Consider the following 24,574-nt stretch of genomic DNA (forward strand, 5'->3'; position numbering starts at 1 on the left):
CATTACTGTTCCAAATAATTGGCATTCGCTGCCTATGCGGATGTAGGAAATGGAGATTATAAATTATTTCAAAAGGAAATTGGATGGGTACTTGATGGAAATCAACTTACATGGCTACAGGGATGTAGCTGGGGTATGGGACTGATTGGCCTGCTCTATGGCGAACCGGCATGGACTCTGGACAAATGGCCGCCTTCTGTGCCATTACAGTTATAATTATGACATTGTAGATTTGAAAAACATCAAGTTCAGCTGAATACAGTGCCATAACTTAAGAATTGTAAAGCAGCTTGAACTTGATGCAGTTAGGTCAGATGGTTAAAACTGTGTAACTGATGCTTCTCTAAATGGCTTTCTAAAACAGTATAGTTTCTAAAAGTATTCAAGCTTGGTCAGTGACTGTTTTTCAGATACACATGCTATAGTGCATGTTTCTACAGATACGGTAGTATTTAGTGCAATCATTCCAGACCTTTAAAATATATCCATGTTATTCATGCCATTGAGAACATCAGCAGTTAACAAGTTTGTTGAATCAGTAAGGATTTTTATGTTTTATTTTCACATTACTGTAGTGTTTGATTTGTGTACAACACTGAAACAGGTCAGTTCTGTGACTTACTTTACAGGCAATTTGTGGGTACTGGAAATGTATAATTCTCAGTGACTCCTTCATCAATTGTGAGTGATGGGGAATTAGAACCCATCAATGATTTATTTTTTAAAAACCTTGTTTTTTTCACGCATTTCTGCAGTATTTCTAGTTTGACTGAAAATGAGTTAGAATTTCCAGCTGAACAATGAGAATCTTCAGTTTAGTACAGCTGCACTGGTTTCTCACTTCATCTGTGTGTTTCTAGTTTCCTGTTTTCCCAGCCCCTTGCTCCCAAGATTTTGCGCTGTGCCCATCTGGAGTAAGAGGGCAATATATACAATTTTTTTTATTCTTTGGATATTGGCGAAATATAAAACTTGTGGAGGTTTTGTCTACCATTCCGAACACTGGGCAGAGTGACAAAGAATTGAAAGAAGTCACATTACTGCCATTATTGTTTTTATTTTTTATTTATTTAGAGATACAGCACTGAAACAGGCCCTTCGGCCCACCAAGTCTGTGCCGACCATCAACCACCCATTTACACTAATCCTACTCGAATCCCATATTCCTACCACATCCCCACCTGTCCCTATATTCCACTACCACCTATCTATACTGGGGGCAATTTATAATGGCCAATTTACCTATCAACCTGCAAGTCTTTGGCTGTGGAAGGAAACCGGAGCACCCGGCGAAAACCCACGCAGATACGGGGAGAACTTGCAAACTCCACACAGGCAGTACCCAGAATTGAACCCGGGTGGCTGGAGCTGTGAGGCTGCGGTGCTAACCCTGGGGATGTGGGGAGGGGAGCGGGCAGCCGGAGAGCAGGGTGGCGTAAAGCGAGGAGCGGGGAACAATGGGGTAGGGGAGTAAGGGTGAGCAGCGAGGTCTGGAGCGAGCAGCTGAGGGGGAGGAGAAAGCGAGTTGCCGAGGGGGGAGAGTGGCCAGTGGGGTGGGAGTGGGTAACTGCGCTTGGGTGAAATCAGTCCTGATCAGTTGTATAAACCAATCACAATAATGAATTGGCAGCACCTTTTATACTCTGCCCGATTTTCTTTCCCATTGATTGGGGTGCCAATTCACTATCTTCCAAAAGTTTCAGAACATAGAAATTCATTCATAAAATTTATTTTGTATTTAATAGGTTTACTGGAATTTTAAATGGTTGAGTATTACAGTTAGTATCCTATAACTAAATAGCGACATATTACTGGGCTTCCATCTAACTTAATGTAAGATCAGTTAGCTTGAATGATCTAGCCATAAGCATTTCCTGTGATAAATTGAGCAGTGCCATCTTTAATCTTGGCAGTTGCCTGAACGTCGCAGACACTGACGTTCCAGTTGAAGAGCCTGAATTTGCGCATGTGCAAGTACTGCGCCACCTAGTGGTTGTACTGTTAGCAAATGCAACCTATTGTAAAAGACTACCAACAGCTCCTGCTCGTGCGGCAGCCATTTTCGTGCTGATTTAACATTTTGTATATTTATTTGTATCCTGCTCTTCTACTTACGGCAGTGGCTCTTTAACTGCAGTTTTGCTCCATGGGCCAATCTTGTGTGATCTATGACAGTGTGTTTCAACATTCGATAGTAGAGGCATCACAGTTGAGCCTGACTTGTTCATGGCTGGTGTGCATGTTTGCAGACTTGTGCAGCAGTTGTTAGTTAGTGATCAGGAACCTTGGTCATTTTTTGTTTTCCTTCTCTGCCTCCCTCAATGAGGGCTGCTGAGGCCTATCTCAACACCTGAACTGCTTCTCTGGTCAGGATCGGCTAACAGCAGGGACTGGGCAGCTCTTTGGTCTGTGTCTCAATTGTTGTCTGACTAAATAAATTATAGAGCATTCAGGGACCAATAAAAGCAATTATATGCAGAGGCAGTAGGAGTTACAAAGAAACATTTTTGGCATTAATGCTTCTTTTACTTCCAGTATTTCAAAGAAACATTGGGCCTGCACCCAGGTGATTCTGCACTTTTCATCAATGGCCTTAATATTGATCTTGACGTGCAAGATGTCTTCAGGTACAGAGAGTCAGTCTATCTCAATATATGCAAATAACTGCTTAAAGCTGGAATACAGATTGTTAGCAGTTAAGCAGAGTTATTTTTCCTATCAAAGTAAATCCTTTTCTCTTTGTGTGTTTGTCAGTGTTCTGGACCTGCTGCGCAATGAGGCCCGTCTCATGGAAGGCCTGCACGATCTGGGAATCCAGGGGGATGAGCTACATGAACTACTAAAGCTAAATGTGCAACCAGCAGATTCTGATTATGGTGTGGACATTCGAAACCCAGCAATCTATGTAAGTTTCATTACCAATTATTATTTTAATTATTTCCAGTTGTTTTTAACTAACTAAAATGCTACCAGCTTACCTGTGAATGTACTTCATAGATGATGATGGGAATGATTTTTCTTTTCAAAATAGTGGATCAATAATCTGGAGATGGATAGCAAATACAACACGTGGCCTTCTAATGTGCAGGAACTTCTGAGACCCACATTTCCTGGAGTTATTCGGCAGATTCGGAAAAACTTCCACAACTTTGTAAGTAAAACGGAAATTATTTAATTTTGTTTGTGTATAAGGCAATCAAAGATCTCAATTTCACATTAGATGCGGCACAGTGGTGCAGTAGTTAGCACCGCAGCCTCACAGCTCCAGGGACCCGGGTTCGATTCTGGGTACTGCCTGTGCGGAGTTTGCAAGTTCTCCCTGTGACCGCGTGGGTTTCCTCCCACCGCCAAAGACTTGCAGGTGATAGGTAAATTGGCCATTGTAAATTGCCCCTAGTGTAGGTAGGTGGTAGGGAATATGGGATTACTGTAGGATTAGTATAAATGGGTGGTTGTTGGTCGGCACAGACTCGGTGGGCCGAAGGGCCTGTTTCAGTGCTGTATCTCTAAATATAAAAAATAATAATACTTATGTATACAGGAAAATAGGATATGTTTATTTATTTACGAAAAGCAATTTTGGAAAAAATGCGAATTAGTAATGTACATGAGCTCTTCAAACTGAACTATTTTGTTGAATTTTCTGCTGGATAATGAAACATCCTTTAACTTTTCACAGGTGGTAGTCTTATTGCGCATGACTTGCTGTAGAGTAAAGGTTCTGTTAATTTGCTCCAAAAGTGCAGATTTATTCCACCATTAATGCATCTCGTATTTGTATTCAGCCTTGTTTTTTCCACTTCCTCCACCAAAATCCTTTTGGTTTCTCTGAGGGAGATTGCCTTTGCCAAATTGGAGTAAGTGTCAGTGTCCCTTGTTCATAAGCAACAGGGTTTAGACTACCTGAGCTTTGTTCTCTTGTGACATGTTACAGTCATCAGAATGCAGAGACTATGATCTTTACTATCTGGGACTCGTGAACTTGGTGCTAATAGTAAAACTAGGTACAGATGTTAGAACATTGTGTGGCCTACTGCATGCTCTGGTTTCCATGCTGCTGCTTTTCAAAGTATAGTCGCAGTATACTGCTGCATTTTGTTATGAGGGACATAACGTGCAAGGAGAAAATTATAATCCAAATTAATTCTTAACATGTTTTACAAAATTGTTTAAATGGAGTAAATTGACTGCTCAATGGTGTACTCATTTTGAGGTTTCCACTGCACAAAATACTGTAATGTTCAAGCATTTTAAGCTCAGTAAAATGTGTGTTAATATTCAAACAATATTTTCTGTGGTATAGCTAGACTCTCTGCAACTGATGGCAATTGGAGGTATGTGATGCTGCGATTCCATTTGCTTCTCTGAACTGTTTGAGACAGAAGCCTCTGACTCCTGTGTTGCTGGAAACAATATGTGCTCACGATATTTCTGATAATTCTTTTTAATATTAGGTGCTTGTTGTCGACCCAACTGATGAGAGTACTCCCGAGTTGCTGAAAATGGCTGAAATGTTTTATGCAAATGACATCCCACTCAGGTGTGTTTTCCATGTTGGTTATGTTGTAATTTTGGTTACCACCCATTTATTTTACTCGATATTTTAAAAGGCACACTTTTTGGGACATTGCAAAATTAAGCTTAGAGAATCTTCACATCAATAACTTTCAAAAGAACCATTTGTTATCCGCATTCATTGGTATTTGTAAATCTTTTTTTTAAGCATTGTTTGTGCTGAGCAGTTCTGTTTCTTTTTGTGCACTTCAAATTTTACCACCTTCCCCCTTCTCTGAATGATTTCCTTTTTTTTTTAGAAAAAACTGTTTGTTATTAAGATGCACAGCAAGGTATAAGTTAACTGGAATAACTAAAGTAAGATGAATGTCCAGTTTCACCAATGGTTGCATTTTTCACTGCTAAGCTCAAACAAGTTCTTTGTTTCTTCAGACTAGGAAACTTATTCTTCACAGCACTAAATCATTAAATGAGAAAATAATGTCACGGTTAAGTAAAGGTCATTCATGAAATAAACCTTTTTCTACATTTACTTCTAAAAGAGGGAGACTAAGCTCAGTGAAAGGGTAAGGTGACCATCAGGTTTGCAAATGATTGTAAACACTTTCAGAGAAACAGTTATAGCATATAGTTAAAACTCCTAACATCAGTGGATATTGTCTAGAAGAGAATCTCTTAACTGGTACTGAGATAAGCTCATGTCACTAGAGAGTGCCATGTTACTTCCTTATAAAATGATATGAGATCTTCTGGGCAATATGGAAAAAGCCTTGAAATTGTGATTCCTGCGAAAGTAAAGGCAATTTTATTATTGAATCTGCTTCCATTGCCCTTTGAGGCAGTGAATTCCAGAGCACAACAACTCGTTATGTGTGAAACCAAAGGGTTCCTTCATGTTGCCTCTGGTTTGTTTGCCAATCATCTTAAATCTGTGTCCTCTGATTACTGATCATTGTGACACTGGAAACAGGTTTTCCTTATTTACTCTATCTTAAACCATTCATTATTTTGAACATCTTGATCAAATCTCTTCTTTTTCTCTGCTGTGAGGAGAAGAGCCCCAGCTTCTCCAGTCTGTTCACACACCTGAAGTCCCTCATTCCTAGTGCCATTCTAGTAAATCCCTTCTGCATCCTTTCCAAAGCCCTGACATGCTTCCTAAAGTATGGTGCCCAGAATTGATCACAGTTCTCTCGTTGAGGCCTAACCAGTGTTCAATAAAGGTTTAGTATAACTTACTTGCTTTTGTAGTCTATGTTTTTTCAACTTGTTTTGCAACCTTTTGTTTATCTACATCCCCAGATCTCTCTGTTCCTGCACCCTCCTTAAAATTGTACTATTTAGTTAATATTGCCTCTCATTCTTCCCACCAAAATTTATCACTTCAAGCTTCTTTGCATTAAATTTAATCTGCCATGTCTACTCATTTCACCAATCTGTCTATATTCCACTGAAGTCTTATTGCTGTCCTCTCCATTGTTCGTACCTTTCCAAGTTTTGTATCCTATACAAACTTTGAAATAATGTCCCCGATACCAAAGTCCAGGTCATTAATATATGTCAAAAAAGCAGTGGTCTCAATACTGACCCCTGGGGAGTACCACTGTATATCTCCCTCCAATCTGAAAAACAATTGTTCACCACGACTCTCTGCTTTCTGCCAATATTGCATTCACGCTGCCACTGTCCCTTTAATCCCATGAGCTCCAATTTTGCCAACTAGTCTATTATGTGTTACTTTGACAAACATCTTTTGGAAGTCCATGAACCGTACTACCCTCACCAACACTTTTCATTACTTCATGAAAGCTCATACTTTTCCAAGTGCCAAGTAATTTTGTTCTTGATTATTGAAAGTTTCCCCACCTTCGCTGGTAGGGTGACTGGCTTTGTACTTGCCGGATTTATCCCTCTCCCTTTTTTTTGAAACAGTGATGTAAGATTTGCGATCATGTTATTTAATGTTCTATTCCAAAAGAAAAGCCACAACCATCAACTACCAAATATGTGATTGTTGTTCATGGATAACACCACAATGTGAGTGGCTGGTAATGTATGGTTTTATATTTTATTGCAGGATTGGCTTGGTGTTTGTGGTTGATGACTCGGATGAGGCTGATGGGCTAAAAGATCCTGGTGTCGCACTCCTCAGGGCTTTTAACTTTGTTGCAGATGAATTGGACAATATGAATGCCTTCCAGACAATCATTTCGGTATGATTGGCTCACATGTGGTTCACATTCCAGATTTATTTTTGTTCGCTGTCTTCCTTCCTTGCTGAGAGCATTGTTTCATGCTGGGGTATAATACCAGGAACTCAATGACATAAAGTCACATTCTCCCATTTCATGGCATACTGCTTTGGAGATACAAGATGCGATGGAATCATCTTCCTCCTAGCCAAGCTTTCCAATTTGTATACTAACATTTTTATCATCCTTTCTGAATGTCTGTCCCATTTGTTAGTAATAAGATTAAAATCCCCGTGAGAGGCAAAGGAATGCTCTGTTTATTAGATCAATGGTGTCTCATTGTAGTTTGTGTTTTATTGTCCATGTTTAAATATTCCTATTATAGAAATGTGATCTAGTTTGTTACACTAATCGGTATTTAATTGCAGTTTGATTGTCATCTTATCTACCCTCCAATAGCACTATCCCTCTTGCTGTTTACTGTGAAATGCCACGGGTCAATTTGAACTCTAATTTGTATGGTCAAATTAACACTATGGAATTTTACATTGCACATTGAGGGAAAACTTCTGAGTTTTATCTTCTTGGAGGTATACAGTGGCCATCAAGTGGGTTAGCAGAAGCCTTTAATGGGACAAATTATAAATGGACTGTGATGGTGTGGGGGATGGATGCAGGCAGAGCAACAATCTAAGTAGGTCAGTAGCTTTTTTGCATTCCAGAGTTTTATGCATGGTTATTTCTTTTTTTAGATGTACAGCAAGGTGAAGGAAGGTGAAAAGCTGGCAATTGAGCACATCATTGGTACCTTGGAGAAGGATTTTTCTAACGTAGAGGTGACCAGTATTCTGGGATCTGATTCAGTGTATGACAGAAACCGAAAGGTGAGAGCAGTTAATTCATGAGGGTGAGGTTTATATTACATCCAAGTTTGTTTGAAGGGTAGTCACTGGTAGGAACTTAAAAGAAAAGCTGAACGCAAGGAATAAAGTCAATAATTCTGTTCTTCCACTGTGTTGATTTGATACTTTGAATTTTCTTCAACGATTTGTTGCTGAAGGTTGAGAGTTCCATCATGCATTAACCAAGGGACTGTGCATTTGCTGCAGTGAAATTGTAAACCTGTTTATGTAGAACAACCGTTTAGAGGAAAGATTGCTCATGGTCTTCAGTACTGTTGATCCCAGAATTACTTTTTTGCAAAAAAAACAATCAGTTTTGTATCTTCATATAAATCTAAGTAGGGGATTAAAATAACTGAAACCTGCTACTGCAAAAAAGTATTTTTACAAAGTTTCCGTGTGAGTATTAAAAACTGCATTCTCTACTGTCACTTGGAAACTGTCTACATTGATGAGAAATTGCGTTTTCATGAGGTATTGAAAAGGTTATAGCTCAAAAAATAGTTGCTAATTCCCAATAAATAGATCAACTGCAGCAACTGGAATAATCTTAAGAGTTTGGAGAATTTCAAGGTTGTTTGCACACTAATTGAAATGTTTGGGGTAATTTTGAGCATTACCACTGCGGCAGTAACCTGGTGGAGTGGAATGAATCACCCACTTGTCATAGATGACACCCGATTATAATCTTTACCATCCAAGCATTGAAGTTGAAAATTGCCAGCTTAGTGTTTTACCCACACACTAAATCTGTTCAGCTTTGCAGTTGTACGCAAGTACCTAATCTGTACGATGGACAGTTTAATGAAAAAAAATTCCTTCTAAAACTAATCTAAAATTCTAGCATGCTGCCACAGATATTAGAAATTCAATTTGTGTTATACTGAGGTGCATCAATATCATGGCTGTTGCACTCTTAAGGAATCATATCCGCTCTTGGACAATTGGATAGCATTTTATTTTTACAATTGATATGAAGAATTGTCTACAATGGGATTTATTAAGTTATAGTTTGGAAAAGTTCTACATTTGTCAAAGAGGTATGGCTGGACTAAAAACTTGCTGCACATCTGCTGTAGCGCAGAAACTTGGTTCATTTTTGCAAGAGCAGCAGGTAACAGAAATAATCAATGCACAAATAAAACCTAGAAACCCTGCTACATTCTGTGCGATACTTGTATTGTAATGTTAACAATTTTTAATCTCAGAATAACCGTGGTTTGTATTCTGTTTCGTTTAGAACGGTAAGAGCTGATCTAATCAAGATCTTGAAAATGATATAGGAATTTGAGAAGAGGTAGATACAGGGAAACTTCTCTGGTGGCGGAATCCAGATCAAGGGGGCACAACCTTAGAATTAGGACCAGGTTGTTCAGGAGTGAAATCCGGATGCACTTTTTTCACATATTGTATATCTGAAGCTCTTTTCTCCCAAAAGGCTGTAGACGTTGGGTCAGTTGAAAGTTTCAAAATTGAGATCTGTAGTTTTTTTTTAGATAAGGGTATCAAGGGATTATGGAACAAAAGCAGGTAAATGGAGTTAAAGTACAAATCAGCCATGATCTAATAAAATAACTGAACAGGCTTGAGGGGCTGAATGGCCTACTCCAGCAATTATGTTCTGTGTTGACGTGAGAACAATCAAAAAATCTTAATGTCAGGATTTTGTGTGTGGTGTTTTAATAGCTATTCCAAAGTGAATGAAGCACAGTGGCGCAGTGGTTAGCACCGCAGCCTCACAGCTCCAGGGATCCGGGTTCGATTCTGGGTACTGTCTGTGTGGAGTTTGCAAGTTCTCCCTGTGTCTGCGTGGGTTTTCGCCGGGTGCTCCAGTTTCCTCCCACATCCAAAAGACTTGCAGGTGATAGGTAAATTGGCCATTGTAAATTGCCCCTAGTGTAGGGAGGTGATAGGGAATATGGGATTACTGTAGGGTTAGTATAAATGGGTGGTTGTTGGTCGGCACAGACTCGGTGGGCCGAAGGGCCTGTTTCAGTGCTGTATCTCTAAATAAAATAAAAAAGCTGTATGTTTTAAAATTCTATAATCTTCACCACCGTGCTTGAAGTTATTAATGAGTGCATTACTAATGCATGTAATTATTTAACACTTTTAACTAATTCAAGCGATTGTGCATTTTCCAAAAAAATTCAGATTGACTATAACTAAATCTGGATACTAGATCCAGGCCTTGTCATATCAAATGAGTGATTTACCACTTAATTTAGATTAATAGTCCAGTTAAATATTCTGTTCCGTTTCAGCTGCAGTTTGCTGTATACTAAAGCATGAACATCAGTGTTGATCAATTCACTCCTTAAAAAAAATTAATAGGTGTTTTATAACAATAATTAACATTTTATAAAAATGCAAACCAAGGTAAATGAGTCCTTAAGATAAAGAGTTTCTAAAGCTCCTTACAAATTGCTTCTACACTAATCAAATAAGACTGCTGTTCATATAAACCCAAACTTGGTAACATAACTAAAAGTTGCGCTTATGTCAAGGTAATTGATGGATATTTGTTTAACGTAAGTAACTGTCACGACAGGCATTACGGTCTGTGGTAAGTTGTATTTCTGTTACATTTCTGTTTTTCTTTGTTAGGAATGCAAAGATTACTATAAGCAGGCAGGCCTGGGCTCTCTGCCTATTGCCCTCTATAATGGCATGCCTTATCAGAGGGAACAGCTGGATCCTGATGAACTAGAAACTGTGACAATGCACAAGATCTTGGACAACACCGCCTATTTCCAAAAAGTTGTTTACTTAGTAAGTAGTATTATATAATGTGTTGTCTTGCCTGGATTAGACTTGGGTGCAAAGTATACAGCCACTGTGATCAATTTGCATTGCCACAGGCTGCACAACTATGAACACCATGAAAGAATAAAAACAAAAAATGCTGAAAATACTCAGCAGGTCAGGCAGCATCTGTGGAGAGAGAGAGAGAGAGATGCTGCCTGACCTGCTGAGCATTTCCAGCATTTCCTGTTTTTATTTCAGAATTCCGCATTTTGTTTTTGTACCATGAAAGAAACCTCATAAGGGCTGACTTGTGAATGGACCTGATTTAAATCCACAATTCTACAGTGTTGAATCAAGCACATATGTCCCTAAAATTCTGAAAGGGAACTGAGGAACATCAAAATGGTGGTAACTGTGTGTGATTCTTGGTGCTACCATATTTTGTGTATCATTTAGCATGTATATTTAACAACACGATTTCAATAAGAATTGCATAAAGTCTGCAGTGAGTGGAGGTGGTCTTTAAACTTTGGTGGGGGAGTAAGACAGGAAATATAGGACTTGTTGCCTGTTATGTGCCCTGTGTGATTTTCTTTTCTGTTTACTCCTGCCGAAGTTGAAAGATCCAGTGCACGTTTTTAAAATACACTGCGGTTGACTTGTTATGCTTTGGTTGTATTTATATTTTTTTCAAGTATTTATCCAATTCCATTTGACAATTAGGGTGGTGTAAGCAGATCAATACTTTCAGGCAGTATATTCCAGATCATAATATATGAGGAAAAAAGTCTAATTTTTTCCCCTCTAGTTCTTTTTGCTAATTATCTTAAGTCTATGTTCTCTGGTTATTGACCCCCTGCTGAGACTGGAAACAGTTTCTCTTTGTTTATTCCATCAAAACCATTCATGATTTTGGACACCTCTATCAAATCTCCTCTTAACCTTCTATGTACCTGAGGTGCTGTTACCTGCAGGGCACTGGACCAGGAGCTGGAAGGTGGGATTAGTTTGGGCGGATAGTTTATTCGGCCGGCGCAGGCACGATGGGCTGAATGGCCTCCTTCTGTGCTGTACATTTTCTATGGTTTTATGCTCTTGGGAAAACAATCCCAGCTTCTGTAGTCTCCCCACATAGTTGAAGACCCTCAGCCCTATATTTTTTGGGGTAATGTTATTAATGTAATTAAACTCGTTTAATTAGAGCTAACACTTGCAGTTGTGTGTAGTGTTTTCATGTGATATAATATATTAGTTTTGTTCTGAGTCCAATTGAAGATGAAATCCCGAAGAATTAGTAAAAAATCTGCATTTAAAAAAGAACCAAATAATTACATTGCTAAAATGTTTTAATCTTCATAAATCATCCCCTGAAATAATTATGTAAAATGGCATCAGTGATGTTAACTAGTTGGTCAAGAAATTACAATGTGAAAATGAAAATTTTGGGTATCAGTGAGAAATACTTGGAAGTAGAGATTATTAGTTGTATTAATAGAGCTGAGAACACTGTTTTAATTGCTGAATTTTGCTTCCCCCACCCCTTGCACCCTCCCGCCCAAAACAAACATGCGTTTTTGTAACTTTTACTTGCAGCAGTTTACTTCAATTACTTCATTTTTTCCCTTCTTAATAAACACCACTAAAACAGATTAACAGTTAAATTGCAACAGGGCATAAATAGGCTAGCAGAATGCGTAGACAGGTGGCAGATGGAATTTGATACAGGGAAGTGTGAGGTGATGCATTTTTGTAGAAGGAACAGCAAGAGGCAATATAAACTTAATGGCACAGTTCTAAAGAGTGTGTAGGGGACAGAGGGAACTGGGGGTTCATGTCCATAGCTCTTTGAATGTGGCAGGACATATTGAGAGAGTAGTTAGCAAAACATATGGGATCTTGGGCTTCATAAATAGAGGTATTGAGTACAAAAGCAGAGAAGTTTTGCTGAACATATATAATGCTCTGGTTAGGCCACAACTAGATTATTGCATCTAGTTCTGGTCACCACACTTTAGGAAGGATGTGAGGGTACAGAGGAGATTTACCAGAATGGTTCTAGGGATGAGGGATTTTAGCTGCAAGGTTAGGTTGGAGAAGCTGGAGTTGTTCTCCTTTAAGCAAAGGGGGTTGATGGGAGATTTGATAGAGGTGTACACGATTATGACAGGTTTAGGTAGGGTAGACAAAGAAAAGGTATTCCCATTAGCTGATGATAGAAGAACTAGGGAACATAGTTTTAAAACTTTGGAGAAGAGATACAGGGGGAATGTGAAGAAGAACTTTTTTATACAGTGAGTGGTAATGACCTGGAACCTGTTGCCTCTAAGGATGGTGGAAGCGGAGACAATGAATGATTTCAAAAGGAAATTGAGTGGGCACTTGAGGGAAATAAGCTTGCAGGGCTATGGAGATAGAAATGGGGAATGGGAGAGACTAGATTGCTGCTTCTGTGTCATAATGACACTATTTATCTCATTGCTGTTTGTGGACCTTGGTGTATGCAAATTGGCTACCATGTTTGTCTGCATTAAAACAGCGACGGTGCTTCAAAAATACTTATTTGGTTTTAAAGTACTTTGGGACATCTTGAGGTCATGAAAGTTGATAATAGAAGACACAGTGGCGCAGTGGTTAGCACCGCAGCCTCACAGCTCCAGTGACCCGGGTTCAATTCTGGGTACTGCCTGTGTGGAGTTTGCAAGTTCTCCCTGTGTCTGCGTGGGTTTTCTCCGGGTGCTCCGGTTTCCTCCCACAAGCCAAAAGACTTGCAGGTTGGTAGGTAAATTGGCCATTATAAATTGCCACTAGTATAGGTAGGTGGTAGGGAAATATAGGGACAGGTGGGGATATGGTAGGAATATGGGATTAGTGTCGATTAGTGTAAAATGGGTGGTTGATGGTCGGCACAGACTCGGTGGGCCGAAGGGCCTGTTTTAGTGCTGTATCTCTAAACTAAACTAAAGACACTCAGGAGAAGGTGCAAAAAAGATTTACAAGGATTATACCAGAGCTCAGGTTGTAACTATCATGAAAGACTGATCTAGCTGGGGCTCTTTTCCCTAGAAAAGAGAAGGCTGAAGGGTAGTCTAATAGAGGTCTTTAAAATTATGAAAGTGTTTGACAAGGTAGATGTAAAGACATTGTCACTGTGGGGCTGTCCAGAACTAGGGGCCATAACTCTTGGATAGTCACTAATGAATCCAATAAGGAATTCAGGAGAAGCTTCTTTACCCGGAGAGTGGTTAGGATATGGAACTTGCTACCGTATGGAGTAGTTCAGGTGAATAGGGTAATGACTGAGGTGGGAGGGGTGCACTCTCTTTTCTAGTCCCACTTCTCTGCAGGTCACAACATATGTTTTAAAAATGTTTACCCAGTTAGCGATTCAGTCAATCATATACTCTTTATCTCAGAATGAAATACACCAAACAGGTTTCTTTAATAAACAAAATTATCAGCTTATTATCAAACAAGACTTATCCAGTAATGAAGCAAAGCATTAACGCACAGATTGAAATATGCAAGTTCCCTTTTTAAATTCCCCACTCACACTGAAAAAGAACAGAAATTCGCTCTGCAGAGGTCTGTTACAAAAAAAGACAAAAGAGAATACTTTGGTCAAATACTTGCTAATTCTGAAGAAAAAAAAGAGAAGCTATGGAAGGAAGTCAGTTGTCCCTTTTGGTCTCTTTTGGTATACAGAGACAGGACACTGGGATCTATTCTAAAGTAGTTCTTTTCAAGTGAGAATTAATCTGGCAAGTTTTTCCAGCTTCTCAGGAGAGATGCAGCACCACGGATTTTAGCTCTCCTACACTGTATCTTTTCAGGGTTTCTTCAAAGAGGTAGAGAAAGAGGTGAGCAGGGTGGTTTTTCCTTGGCAAGATGATCTCTAACTGTCTTCAAAACAGTTCACACCCCAACTGAACTGAAAACAATATCTTCCCCAAACAAAGTCAACCTCCTGACCTCCATAAACTTTTTTATGCATTCATGGGATGTGGGCTTTGCTGGCTAGGCCAGCATTTATTGCCCATCCCTAATTGCCGTTGAACTGAGTGGCTTTCTAGGCTATTTCAGAGGGCATTTAGGAGTCAACCACATTGCTGTGGGTCTGGAGTCACATGTAGGCCAGACGAGGTAAGGACGGCAGATTTCCTTGCCTAACGGACGTTAGGGAACCAGATGGGTTTTCACAACAATGGACGATGGTTTCATGGTCACCATTAGATTAATTCCAGATTTATTAATTGAATTCAAATTTCACTATCTGCTGTGTTGGGATTCGAATTCATGTCCCCAGAGCTCTAGCAACTGCCTCCCCTTAACATGTAACTTCTCTGTAAACATCTTCCCCAGGTCACCAAGGTTTCCATTGTTTATTGAGCTCAAAGCACATGATTTCCAGCACAGGTTATTTTCAAACAGCATCTCAAGTGTCCTTTCAGTGAACTTGGTAAAATAAAACACCATGGAATCTTTTCTGTTTTAACACAAGTCCTCACAAAATTAAAATATTAAAAAATGGAAGCAATTTTGTAACAATAGCATGGATGCATTTAAGGGGAAATAGATAAATGCATGAAGCAAAAATAAATGGAAGGATATGCTGATAGGGTTAGATGAAGTAGGGTGAGAGGACACTCATGTGGAGCATAAAAACCAGCATTGACTTGTTGAGCTAAATGGCCTGCTCAGGGCTTTAATTCTATGGAAAGTATGTTCTTTTTTTTTTCTTTTCATTCTTTCTCTCAGTAATTTAAAATCGTAATGTTATTTTCAGGGTGAACTGAACAATGACCAAGATGTTGTTGATTTCATAATGAATCAGCCGACTATTGTTCCAAGGATCAATTCCAGGATTCTCAGCTCTGAGAGAGAGTACCTGGATTTATCTGCTGATGGTAAGAGCCATTGGTGTCTTTGGCTGGGTTCAGGGTGTTTGATAAGCTGCAAAAGCTTGCTACTTTTAATTTACTTTGAGAATAGTGAATGTCTTTATTAAGCAATTCACTTAAAATGGAAGTTAAATCTACAAATATAAATGGATCCCCAAGAGTAGCTTAATTTCCTTCCTCCACTGGACGTGTTGACTGATTGCAGGCATGCAGCTCTAGGAGCCCCATTTACCCTGCTAAAGTGGTAATTGTTCCAAAACATTGATTATTAAATCAAGTTTAATCTTATGTGCTGTGTGCGTTATTTGGAAATTATGGAGTGGTGCATCTTTAAATTGCAAATACAGCTGGAAGAAAAGAAAAGAGGAAAGTTACTTGCTTGTAAATGATTTAGTTACCTGGAGTTTTTCATGTAACGTTCATTCGTTATAGTATGATACATGAGCCAGTTGCATCCAGCTTGATATCCTTAGCTGAACTATCCATTGGCAGAAATTGGGAAAAATAGGTATGTTGTCTGCCTGTATGTGTTCCCACTTTAAGTTTGAAGAATTTATGTAAATATTCTGCTTTAAAATAGCAGTACTAATATTTTAGGCTGATAACTGTGCAGTGCAAGTCTTTATCATGCAGATTGAACTTTTAGCATTCTGCAGAATTAACTTTACTTGAGCAAATGTGCTTTAACAATGTGTGATTGTAGTTTGAATTAGACAGCGCCCCTTATAAATCCTTAGTGAACTCACGTCTTTTTTACAGGTTATGATGGTGTGGATGACTATTCCCATTTTGCTTTCCTGAAATCTGAGGAAAAATCTGCCGCAGTCGCCAACAGTATCTCTTATTTGTCTAAACGAGGTACAGTATTTGGTGTTGAAGTGATGTCTACTGTTCTTCCATGTTCATATGATGTGACATTTATTTTGCTATTTCCCTTGGTGCTGCTCATGTTAACTCAGGACATGCTGTTTTATAAGGGATAAGAGCACTAATTTATAAACTGCAAAAGTTTCTTCTGCTAAAGTTTTTGTTTAAGGTGACAGTCTAATTGCTATTCAGTAGACCATTGGTTTGATGGAACGGTTAATTAAGAAGCTGCTGCAGGCATTATGGTATTTTGGAGAGATCCTTGATTGGCTAATACATTTCTTTAAAGTATAACATCAAAATTTGAGAGCGACACCTGAAATATGACAAAGCAGTGTGACAGACCGGAGATGTGCGCTAGACATGCAAATTGTCAGCACGTGCAGACATCTCACCTTATTAGATGCAAAACCAAGTGAACCGGAGCCTGAAACTTCTGCTTCCATTCAAATTTGCATAGTCTCCTGATCAAGTGACAAATAAACTCATTGATCTGAACTCTATTTAGTAATTAGACTTTGTGACTTTAAAGGGACACAACTCCACTATAACCAGCTGAATAATACATTGTGCATTCCATTGTTTAACACTTCTAAAACAGCATATTACTTGATTTATAAAAGAAATTGTTGGGAATATTCAGCAGGTTAGGCAACGACTGTGGAGAGAAAGTTAACATTTCAGGTTGGTGACCTTTCGTCAAAACCTGGCTTAATGTTAGCCACAAATGGATCTGATAATATATAAATATTTATCATCTCTTCTAATGTGCACCTGTCATTTGTAAATTGACTAAAGTGTGCAGTATACAATTGCTGATTCCAGTATTCTAGATTAGTCTCTGGTAATCATCTCCAGTTGTGCAGCAGTCAGTGGTATAAAACTGTTAATTTGCTCTCTCTAATGTAGCATGCAGATGCTGAAAATTCGTCTTATTTTAACTGTTCATCCCACACTGTCATTGCAGGAAAGTAATTTTATTTCAGAGATAGTGGGACCAGATGCAGGGATGTGTTATAAATATCTGTCAGTAATTGCTGGACCTTTCTACACAAAATCTAGAAAAGCCCCCTTAACAATTTCCCGCTATGTGTTGGTTACAAACAATTAATATTTCACTTGGAGAAAGCAAGTCAGTTGATGTAGTTCAAGAAAGGAAGGGAATGTAAATAGCGTCTTAATCCTCAACAGGCCTTTTGCATGTTAAATTATATTCTGAGCCATACCACATTCTCACCACTCTAGATAAAGCCGTTTCTTCTGAATTCCCTATTTGATTTCTTGGTGACTATCTTATGATTGCCTCTAGTTTTGCTCTTCCCTACAAGTGGAAACACACTCTATGTCTGCTGTGTCAAAACTTTTCATAATTTTAAAGGCCTCTAATAGGTCACCCTCAGCCTTCTCTTTTCGGGGGAAAAAGGACACAACTGTTCATACTTTCCTGTTAGGTATAACCTTGCATTTCTCTCTCACCCTTGTAAGTCTTTTTTGTATCTTCTCCACTGCCTCTATATCCCTTACCAAGGTTCAATAGACATTTAGTATAACTTTGCTATTTTTCAATTCTATCCCTCTTGAAATAAACCCCAGTTGTTAATGGGCTTATTAACCAACATCGCTACTTTTAGTGATTTGTGTGTTTGTACTTCCAGATCCTTTTGCTCAATTGGCTGAACCATCAGGGCCATGCTGAGATTAGGATAGTTAATATCTCAGCATTAACATCCATGAAAGGAAAAGCTTCTTCAGGCATAAAGAACTCAAAAACTTTAGTTTAGATTGAGCTTGGTTTAATGAACAACTGAGCTCTGCGGTGGCCAGGGATTTTGCACCTATTATACACAACAGTCTCATCAGGAAGTCTATGGAAGCCTCTTTCATCCAGAAGACTTGCAGATAAGTGGACTGTCGTAATCAATATATGCTAAATAACATAATATGGAGTTTCCAATCAGTTGAGCTGGTTGCGGTGCAATTCGCCCCAAATCGGCAACCAGCAGAAAAAAAATCATAGCATTTTAAGCACAAATTAAGTTCAGTGCAAATAGTTTCTGTGATCTTTTGCGCTAGTTTTACAAAGCATGCTGGAAGCTGACCTCACCCACAAAGCTGGCCACCCCCTCCGATCAAATTAATCACCAGGGTGAGAGTCTGCTAATTTGCGGGCCTTCGAAGAGGCTCTTGAAATTAAACTGGTTCTTATGGGCTCATAGGCTTGTTTTAAAGCTTTTGAATATATAATATATTAAACTGAGTACTGTCTGCAGAGACTCATCGACAGGATTGCGGCTGCCTGCAACGTATTTGGCCTAGCCATCAGCCTCAAGAAAACGAACATCATGGGACAGGACGTCAGAAATGCTCCATCCATCAATATCGGCTACCAATCTCTGGAAGTGGTTCAAGAGTTCACCTACCTAGGCTCAACGATCACTAGTAACCTGTATCTCGATGCAGAAATCAACAAGCGCATGGGAAAGGCATCCGCTGCTATGTCCAGACTGGCCAAGAGGGTGTGGGGAAAATGGTGCACTGACACGGAACACAGAAGTCCGAGTGTATCAAGCCTGTGTTCTCAGTACCTTGCTCTACGGCAGCGAGGCCTGGACAAGGTATGTCAGCCAAGAGCGACGTCTCAACTCATTCCATTTTCGTTAACTCCGGAGAATCCTTGGCATCAGGTGGCAGGACCGTATCTCCAACACAGAAGTCCTCGAAGTGGCCAACATCCCCAGCATATACACCCTACTGAGCCTACTGAGATGGCTTGGCCATGTGAACCGCATGGAAGATGGTAGGATCCCCAAGGACGCATTGTCACCGGTGTCAGACCCACTGGCCGTCTATGTCCCCGCTTTAAAGACGTCTGCAAACGTGACATGAAGTCCTGTGACATTGACCACAAGTCGTGGGAGTCAGTTGCCAGTGATTGCCAGAGCTGGCGGACAGCCATAAAGGCAGGGCTAAAGAGTGGCGAGTCGAAGAAACTTAGCTGTTGGCAGGAAAAAAGGCAGAGGCGCAAGGGGAGAGCCAACTGTGTAACAGCCCCGACAACCAATTTTATCTGCAGCGCCTGTGGAAGAGTCTGTCACTCTAGAATTGGCCTTTATAGCCACTCCAGGCGCTGCTCCACAAACCACTGACCACCTCTAGGCGTTTACCCATTGTCTCTCGAGACAAGGAGGCCAAAGAAGAAGAAGACACCAATATAACTAGCAAATGGTTAGGTATACTTTACTAAAATTGGGTACTCACTGGTAGAGAACTAGCCTGTCAGATTAAAAAGCTTATTTTTCAGCGATTAAACCCATTTTCTATAATATTAATCAAACTACACCAAGTTATTACACTTAAGTATAGCGAGGAGTATTTTTTAAAACAAAACATTTATAAAACAAAAAATTACGCTCTAAACCTCTGTTGGATCGTGCTGGTCTGTGGCCGATTGGAAACTTGAAATACAACACTTCTCAAAACTAGCACAGTTAACGCCTGACTCGTCAGTTGTGCCTCAAGTGGAAACTTTACCCCCTTTTGTTAACCTTTTATGGTTGGTTGAAAGCAGCATTCTTGCTAAACTGCGTGGATACAAAGCCGCACAGCAGTCTGGAAGCTACCACGCAGACCTCGTTCTGTAATAAATAATGTGTGGGCACAGGCGAGCAAAAACTTTGAAGGGACCTTGCACTGAAAAAACTGGCTATGCACAATAACTGAACTTAAAGGGTAAAAGAAGTTGGTACTTTCAGTAGCTTGCTGCATATTTCTGCTTCTGTGAAATTATCTTGCTTGTTAATAAATTTGATAGATCCTACTGCCTTTTACAATTATGGGAGAACATGGGCATGCCCTGTATTCTACAGTGGGCTATATTGGCCTGGATCTTCGTGGCAGCAGCCTAGCTGTGGCTTATGCTGCTGACTGCCCAAAAAAGTATGAAATTACCTGGTTCGTAGTTTGCAGAGAGAACTTCCTGTTCTTCCTGCAACAGGGCCTCCTGTCGGGACAAGAAATGTGGGGTTCCAGCGCAGCGCCTTGCCGACAAGGGCACACCCACTTTTGATGTCACGAGCTGAATACATGTCCCTTGAGGTCTGTGTTCAGCTCAATGACAGGTAAGTTGTTTTCAATGATTTTAATGATTTAAACACACCATTAAAGGGAGCAATTTTAAACAGAAGCAGAAAATAGAACAATCCCGTTCCGTTCTTGATATTTTTACCATTAATCATTAAATACGAATAGCGCCTCGAGCAACAGCTGGGACTATCTCATTTGAGTAAAATAAGCTCGACAGATTGTACTATGCTTGAAACTTATAAGGATGAAAACAGTGAATTCAGTTTTTTTTTAGCAGCAGAGGTCTTTTTTACCTAATGGACCTTTCTGCCTTTATGACTGATGACCTGAACAGAATTAAAGAACTGGGCTCCTCTCTCTCCAAAGAGATGGCCAAACTAACCTGTAATTTTAAACTGGGCTTTGGAACATTCGTAGACAAGCCAGTCTCCTTTTATCAAAATAACTAATGATTTAGCTGATCCTTGCTGGTATGAAGTTTACATAATCCCTGCTGCTTCATCAAAGCAGGGACTTGTATACCTGTTGCATTCCAGTGGAGCGCTTTGGGGGTGCCGGGGGAACCCGGGGGAAGGGTGCCAGGTGTGCCTGTGGGGAGTTAGTGGTGGTGGCGGTGGGGGAGCCGGGTGTGCCAGTGGAGAGCTGGTTAAGGGGGGTAGCGTGGGGAAAGAATCGGTAGGGGAGCTGGGTGTGCCAGCAGGCAGCCGGAGGAGTGGGAGTGTTTTAACACTTCTGGTGTTCTGTGCTTAAAGATACGTTCCTGAGCAGGCTCTGTGCCTAGTTGTATCAGCCCGAAAAAGATCATTGTGAAAACATGTATAACTTCTGAGCAATCAGCCCAAGTTCCCAATTTACAGGGGCCTGCCCCTTTGGAAACCGGCCAAGCAGATCATTCAGCATGCGCCCGGAATTCTTTGAGGCGCACTGCAAGTTGCGGTGTTTGGCGCAAGTGTGATCGCCGGATGTTGTGATGCTGTTGTGACCCTCAACAGCAGCGAAAGGCTCGGCTATCGCCGTCTTGCCTCCGCAAGATCTGGACCATTGTAACTATTAGGTAGTTATTAGTCCCATGGCGCACTACTTTCAACACTGATACAGGATGCAAGTTTCAGTTTATTGGCGTCTCAAGACTGCTTATGAAAGCCATTATTTTTAAGAAGGATTAAAGAAAGATTGGGAGCAAGCACACACCATAATATAAGCACACTCGCTTCAGAAAAGATCTGAGATTGTTTCCTCACATATTTTTAGAAATTTCTGGCTCGAGGTACATCATCCACATTATGCTGGATCCTGTTATCTGCCAGTTTTGTCTTTCTATATTATGTTATGACCAAGGTGGGAGTAATGCACTGTTACTCCACAGGCCATAGCATATTATTAAAGTTTCTCACCTACTGGAAAAATAGTCAAATTAAACACACAATTTTCCCCCCAGAATAAAGCACACCAAACTAGGTTTCTTTAAACAACAACAAAATTATTTATTAATAAACTAAGTTTTAAACAATAATGAGAACTCTAGATGTGAAAGGATTCTTTTCAAACTTCTTATTCTTCCTAAGCCTCAGGCACACACATTCAAACAAAAAATGGTTAACTGGGGAAAAAGGCTGTTTTGGTTTACAGCTGTTTCTTAGGAATAAAAAGGAAAAAATAAAATGATTGAATTTATCAATTTCAGGTAGGATGTTTCCGGTAAGGTGAGGTGTCCCAGAGTTGAATAGTCGGATGCCACTTGAAGTCTCTCCTGGCAAGGTTGATGAATAGTCTGTAATGGGTAGGCTTTCAAGGCAATTTATCTGCAGCAGGCATCACACAGATCTTTCAGCAAAGGGTCTACTTGTTTAAAAGTAGCAGTCTAGCAATAGAAGCTTTCTTGATTTTTCAGGCTCTCCCAAAACACATGAGGCAACAGGAAACATTCTTGAGGCAGGGATTCTTCAGAGACTGGAGGAAATAGGAATCTGCTACCTTTAAAAATGCAGGGCTTCCTCTCAGCAAAGCAGTTTTCCTCCAGAGTGTAGCAAATCCTCTTTTCCTGGGTCCTTTTTCTCTCCAGGCAGACCACAGTCACACCTCAAATGTAGGATTTCTTTCCAAGAGATGCAAGTCTTCCTTTTTTAGAGAAAGTTCTTTTTCTCTAGTCTGCAGGCAAGTCCCAACCAGACTTCACTGCCTGCTGCCTGTCCAGCTTACTGGTCTTTCGCAATGCAGAAGTGAAACCAAAACTTTAACATTAAGTCATGTGACCTGTCATTTCCATCTGTTGAGTTGTTTGAAACAGGTGTCTTGCAGTCTGTCCCACTCAGTTCAAACACCAAGTTTCAGCATTCAATGTTCACAGGATAAAAACTTTTTCTCAGTTTTTAAACACACCCAGAATTCTTAGCTTTCAAATAAAAAATAAAACTGTTGTGACTTTTAAGAGTGCTATGAATTGAGACAGGGTGTGTTGACCCATGGAAATTGTCGCCTGTGGTACTTTATTTTCCTAGCGTGCTGTGTATAATGTTATTTGTATATTCTTTCTCTTTTCTTCGCTAATATACCAGCTGCCAATTCTTAATTTTTCTGTTCACAGCTTTTTTTGCATAAATATTTTATAAGTGCATAATTTCCTCACTTTTATGCTTTTGGAGGATGTGGGTGTCACTGGCTAGGCCAGCATTTATTGCCCAACGCTAATTGCCCTTGAGAAGGTAGGGGTGAGCTGCGTTCTTGAACTGCTGTGGTCCTTGTGTTTATATGTCTTGTGTAATATTCAGGCATTGTCTTTTGCTCTTCCTTGCAGTGTGTACATTTTTCCTCAATTCCTGGCAGCTCCTGTGACAATATCCCATACAGATGATGAATACCACCACGAGTGCCTCTTTCTCACTGCATTTGGGGCACTTATCCTGAAAATCTTGTTGCTACACTACACTTGCTGTCCATCATTACAAATAGCATTTTTGTTGCACTTGAACCATTCTCCATCACGCTTGTGCATTTCACATCTGCATTAATAATGTTTTGGAGATACATTAAATGGTTCATTAGCTGCTTGAGAAGTGCTAAAAGGATCATTACAGGTGCGCTGTGAGTGGCTGATATTTCTTTATTACCTCCAAACAAAATTGCTTTCTTAGCAATTGTACATTTTCAGAACATGAGTTTCTGCATTTTAATTAGCAGTTTATGATAAACGTTAAAAAATAAACTGCCTTGTATTTTTCACAAATGTAGGATTTGTAAGATTTTGGTCTTCCAGCTACAGTCCATCATTCAATGTACAGCATGGCCATGAAGGGGGTAATCCTGCAGATTAGATGTGGTATTTCGACCATTATTATTTTTCGATTGGTTCATTCCCATCTGTTACCTGTTATAAGATTCCATTATAATTTAGTTTTCTCCATTGTATCTGGACAAACGTGAGTGTAATATTACATTTAGAATTGACCTGGGGAGGTTGGGTGGTGGTGTATAGAAGTCTGACCCAGTGGTTTAGTTCTGATGCAACCAGGAAATAAAAATTCCTTTGTGCTGGTGTGGAGAATTGACTTCAAGGTTATTTGTATGAACTTGCTTCCTGTAGCAATCTATGTGGATTGCAATATGAATCTGATGCTAGGTTGGAGCCATGCAAATGTTATGGAGGATGACAAATTGAATTTGATATTTCTTGACCGGTGGCTTCTGTTTTCTCTTGGCCTGTGAATAGCTTTTTCACATGGTTTGCTTTATGAGCAAACAGTCAGTTTGTTTGTTTAAAAAGTCAAAAATAGGAACAAATAATAGATTCCAAAAATATCAACTGTTTTTATTCAATATTTCACTGAATAAAAGGGAACAGTGTTTTTGGGTTATGGGAAAGAATTATTAATTACGTATATATAGAAGCAGCTTGAAAGAAAATCCAATCGTTTCAATGCATGATCATAACTCACAATTGTCCTGTCTGTTGACTTTGCAGTCCTTGAATCTTTGATACATCATCCCACTCTATCTGAACAAAAAGGAGATATTTTTGCCAAGCAAGAGCAGGATGAATTCTTACCAGGTCAACCTGGATAACTTGTACTTCTACACACCTCCAAGTGACTGATTACAGATCTGGTCATCTGCCTGCCCACATTGTGGTTGGCTGATACTATGTGGAGGCAGGGTGGTTGTGCTGGTGGGCTGCAGAAAGGAGTTGGCTTTAAAAAGTTGAATTGTGCAAGTCAGCAATCAAATCAGTTTTTTTTCCTTAGAAATGAAAGTTCACTTTATTTAAATCAGAAATTTAAAGTCCAGCTTGGATTTCAAATGAAGTCAGTTCCGACAGACATATCAATGTTGCTAAATTATTTGGTCTGATTGTTTAAAACTATTTTCAAAAAAT

General features: G+C 39.7%; 1 protein-coding gene across 2 annotated transcripts in view; it reads left to right on the forward strand.

Moving 5' to 3' along the window:
- The window catches only part of uggt1 (UDP-glucose glycoprotein glucosyltransferase 1), a 141,983-nt gene that overhangs the window by 30,911 nt on the left and 86,498 nt on the right, over positions 1–24,574 (forward strand). For both annotated transcript variants that reach the window (XM_068042002.1, XM_068042003.1), the window contains exons 12-20: positions 2,536–2,627; positions 2,755–2,905; positions 3,032–3,151; positions 4,455–4,540; positions 6,593–6,728; positions 7,460–7,591; positions 10,217–10,381; positions 15,141–15,261; positions 16,015–16,113. In XM_068042002.1, the coding sequence (XP_067898103.1) occupies positions 2,536–2,627; positions 2,755–2,905; positions 3,032–3,151; positions 4,455–4,540; positions 6,593–6,728; positions 7,460–7,591; positions 10,217–10,381; positions 15,141–15,261; positions 16,015–16,113 (1,102 nt within the window). The remainder of the gene's footprint in view (positions 1–2,535; positions 2,628–2,754; positions 2,906–3,031; positions 3,152–4,454; positions 4,541–6,592; positions 6,729–7,459; positions 7,592–10,216; positions 10,382–15,140; positions 15,262–16,014; positions 16,114–24,574) is intronic.

The sequence above is a fragment of the Heterodontus francisci genome, chromosome 11 (assembly GCF_036365525.1).
Source record: "Heterodontus francisci isolate sHetFra1 chromosome 11, sHetFra1.hap1, whole genome shotgun sequence".
Classification (NCBI taxonomy): Eukaryota; Metazoa; Chordata; class Chondrichthyes; order Heterodontiformes; family Heterodontidae; genus Heterodontus; species Heterodontus francisci.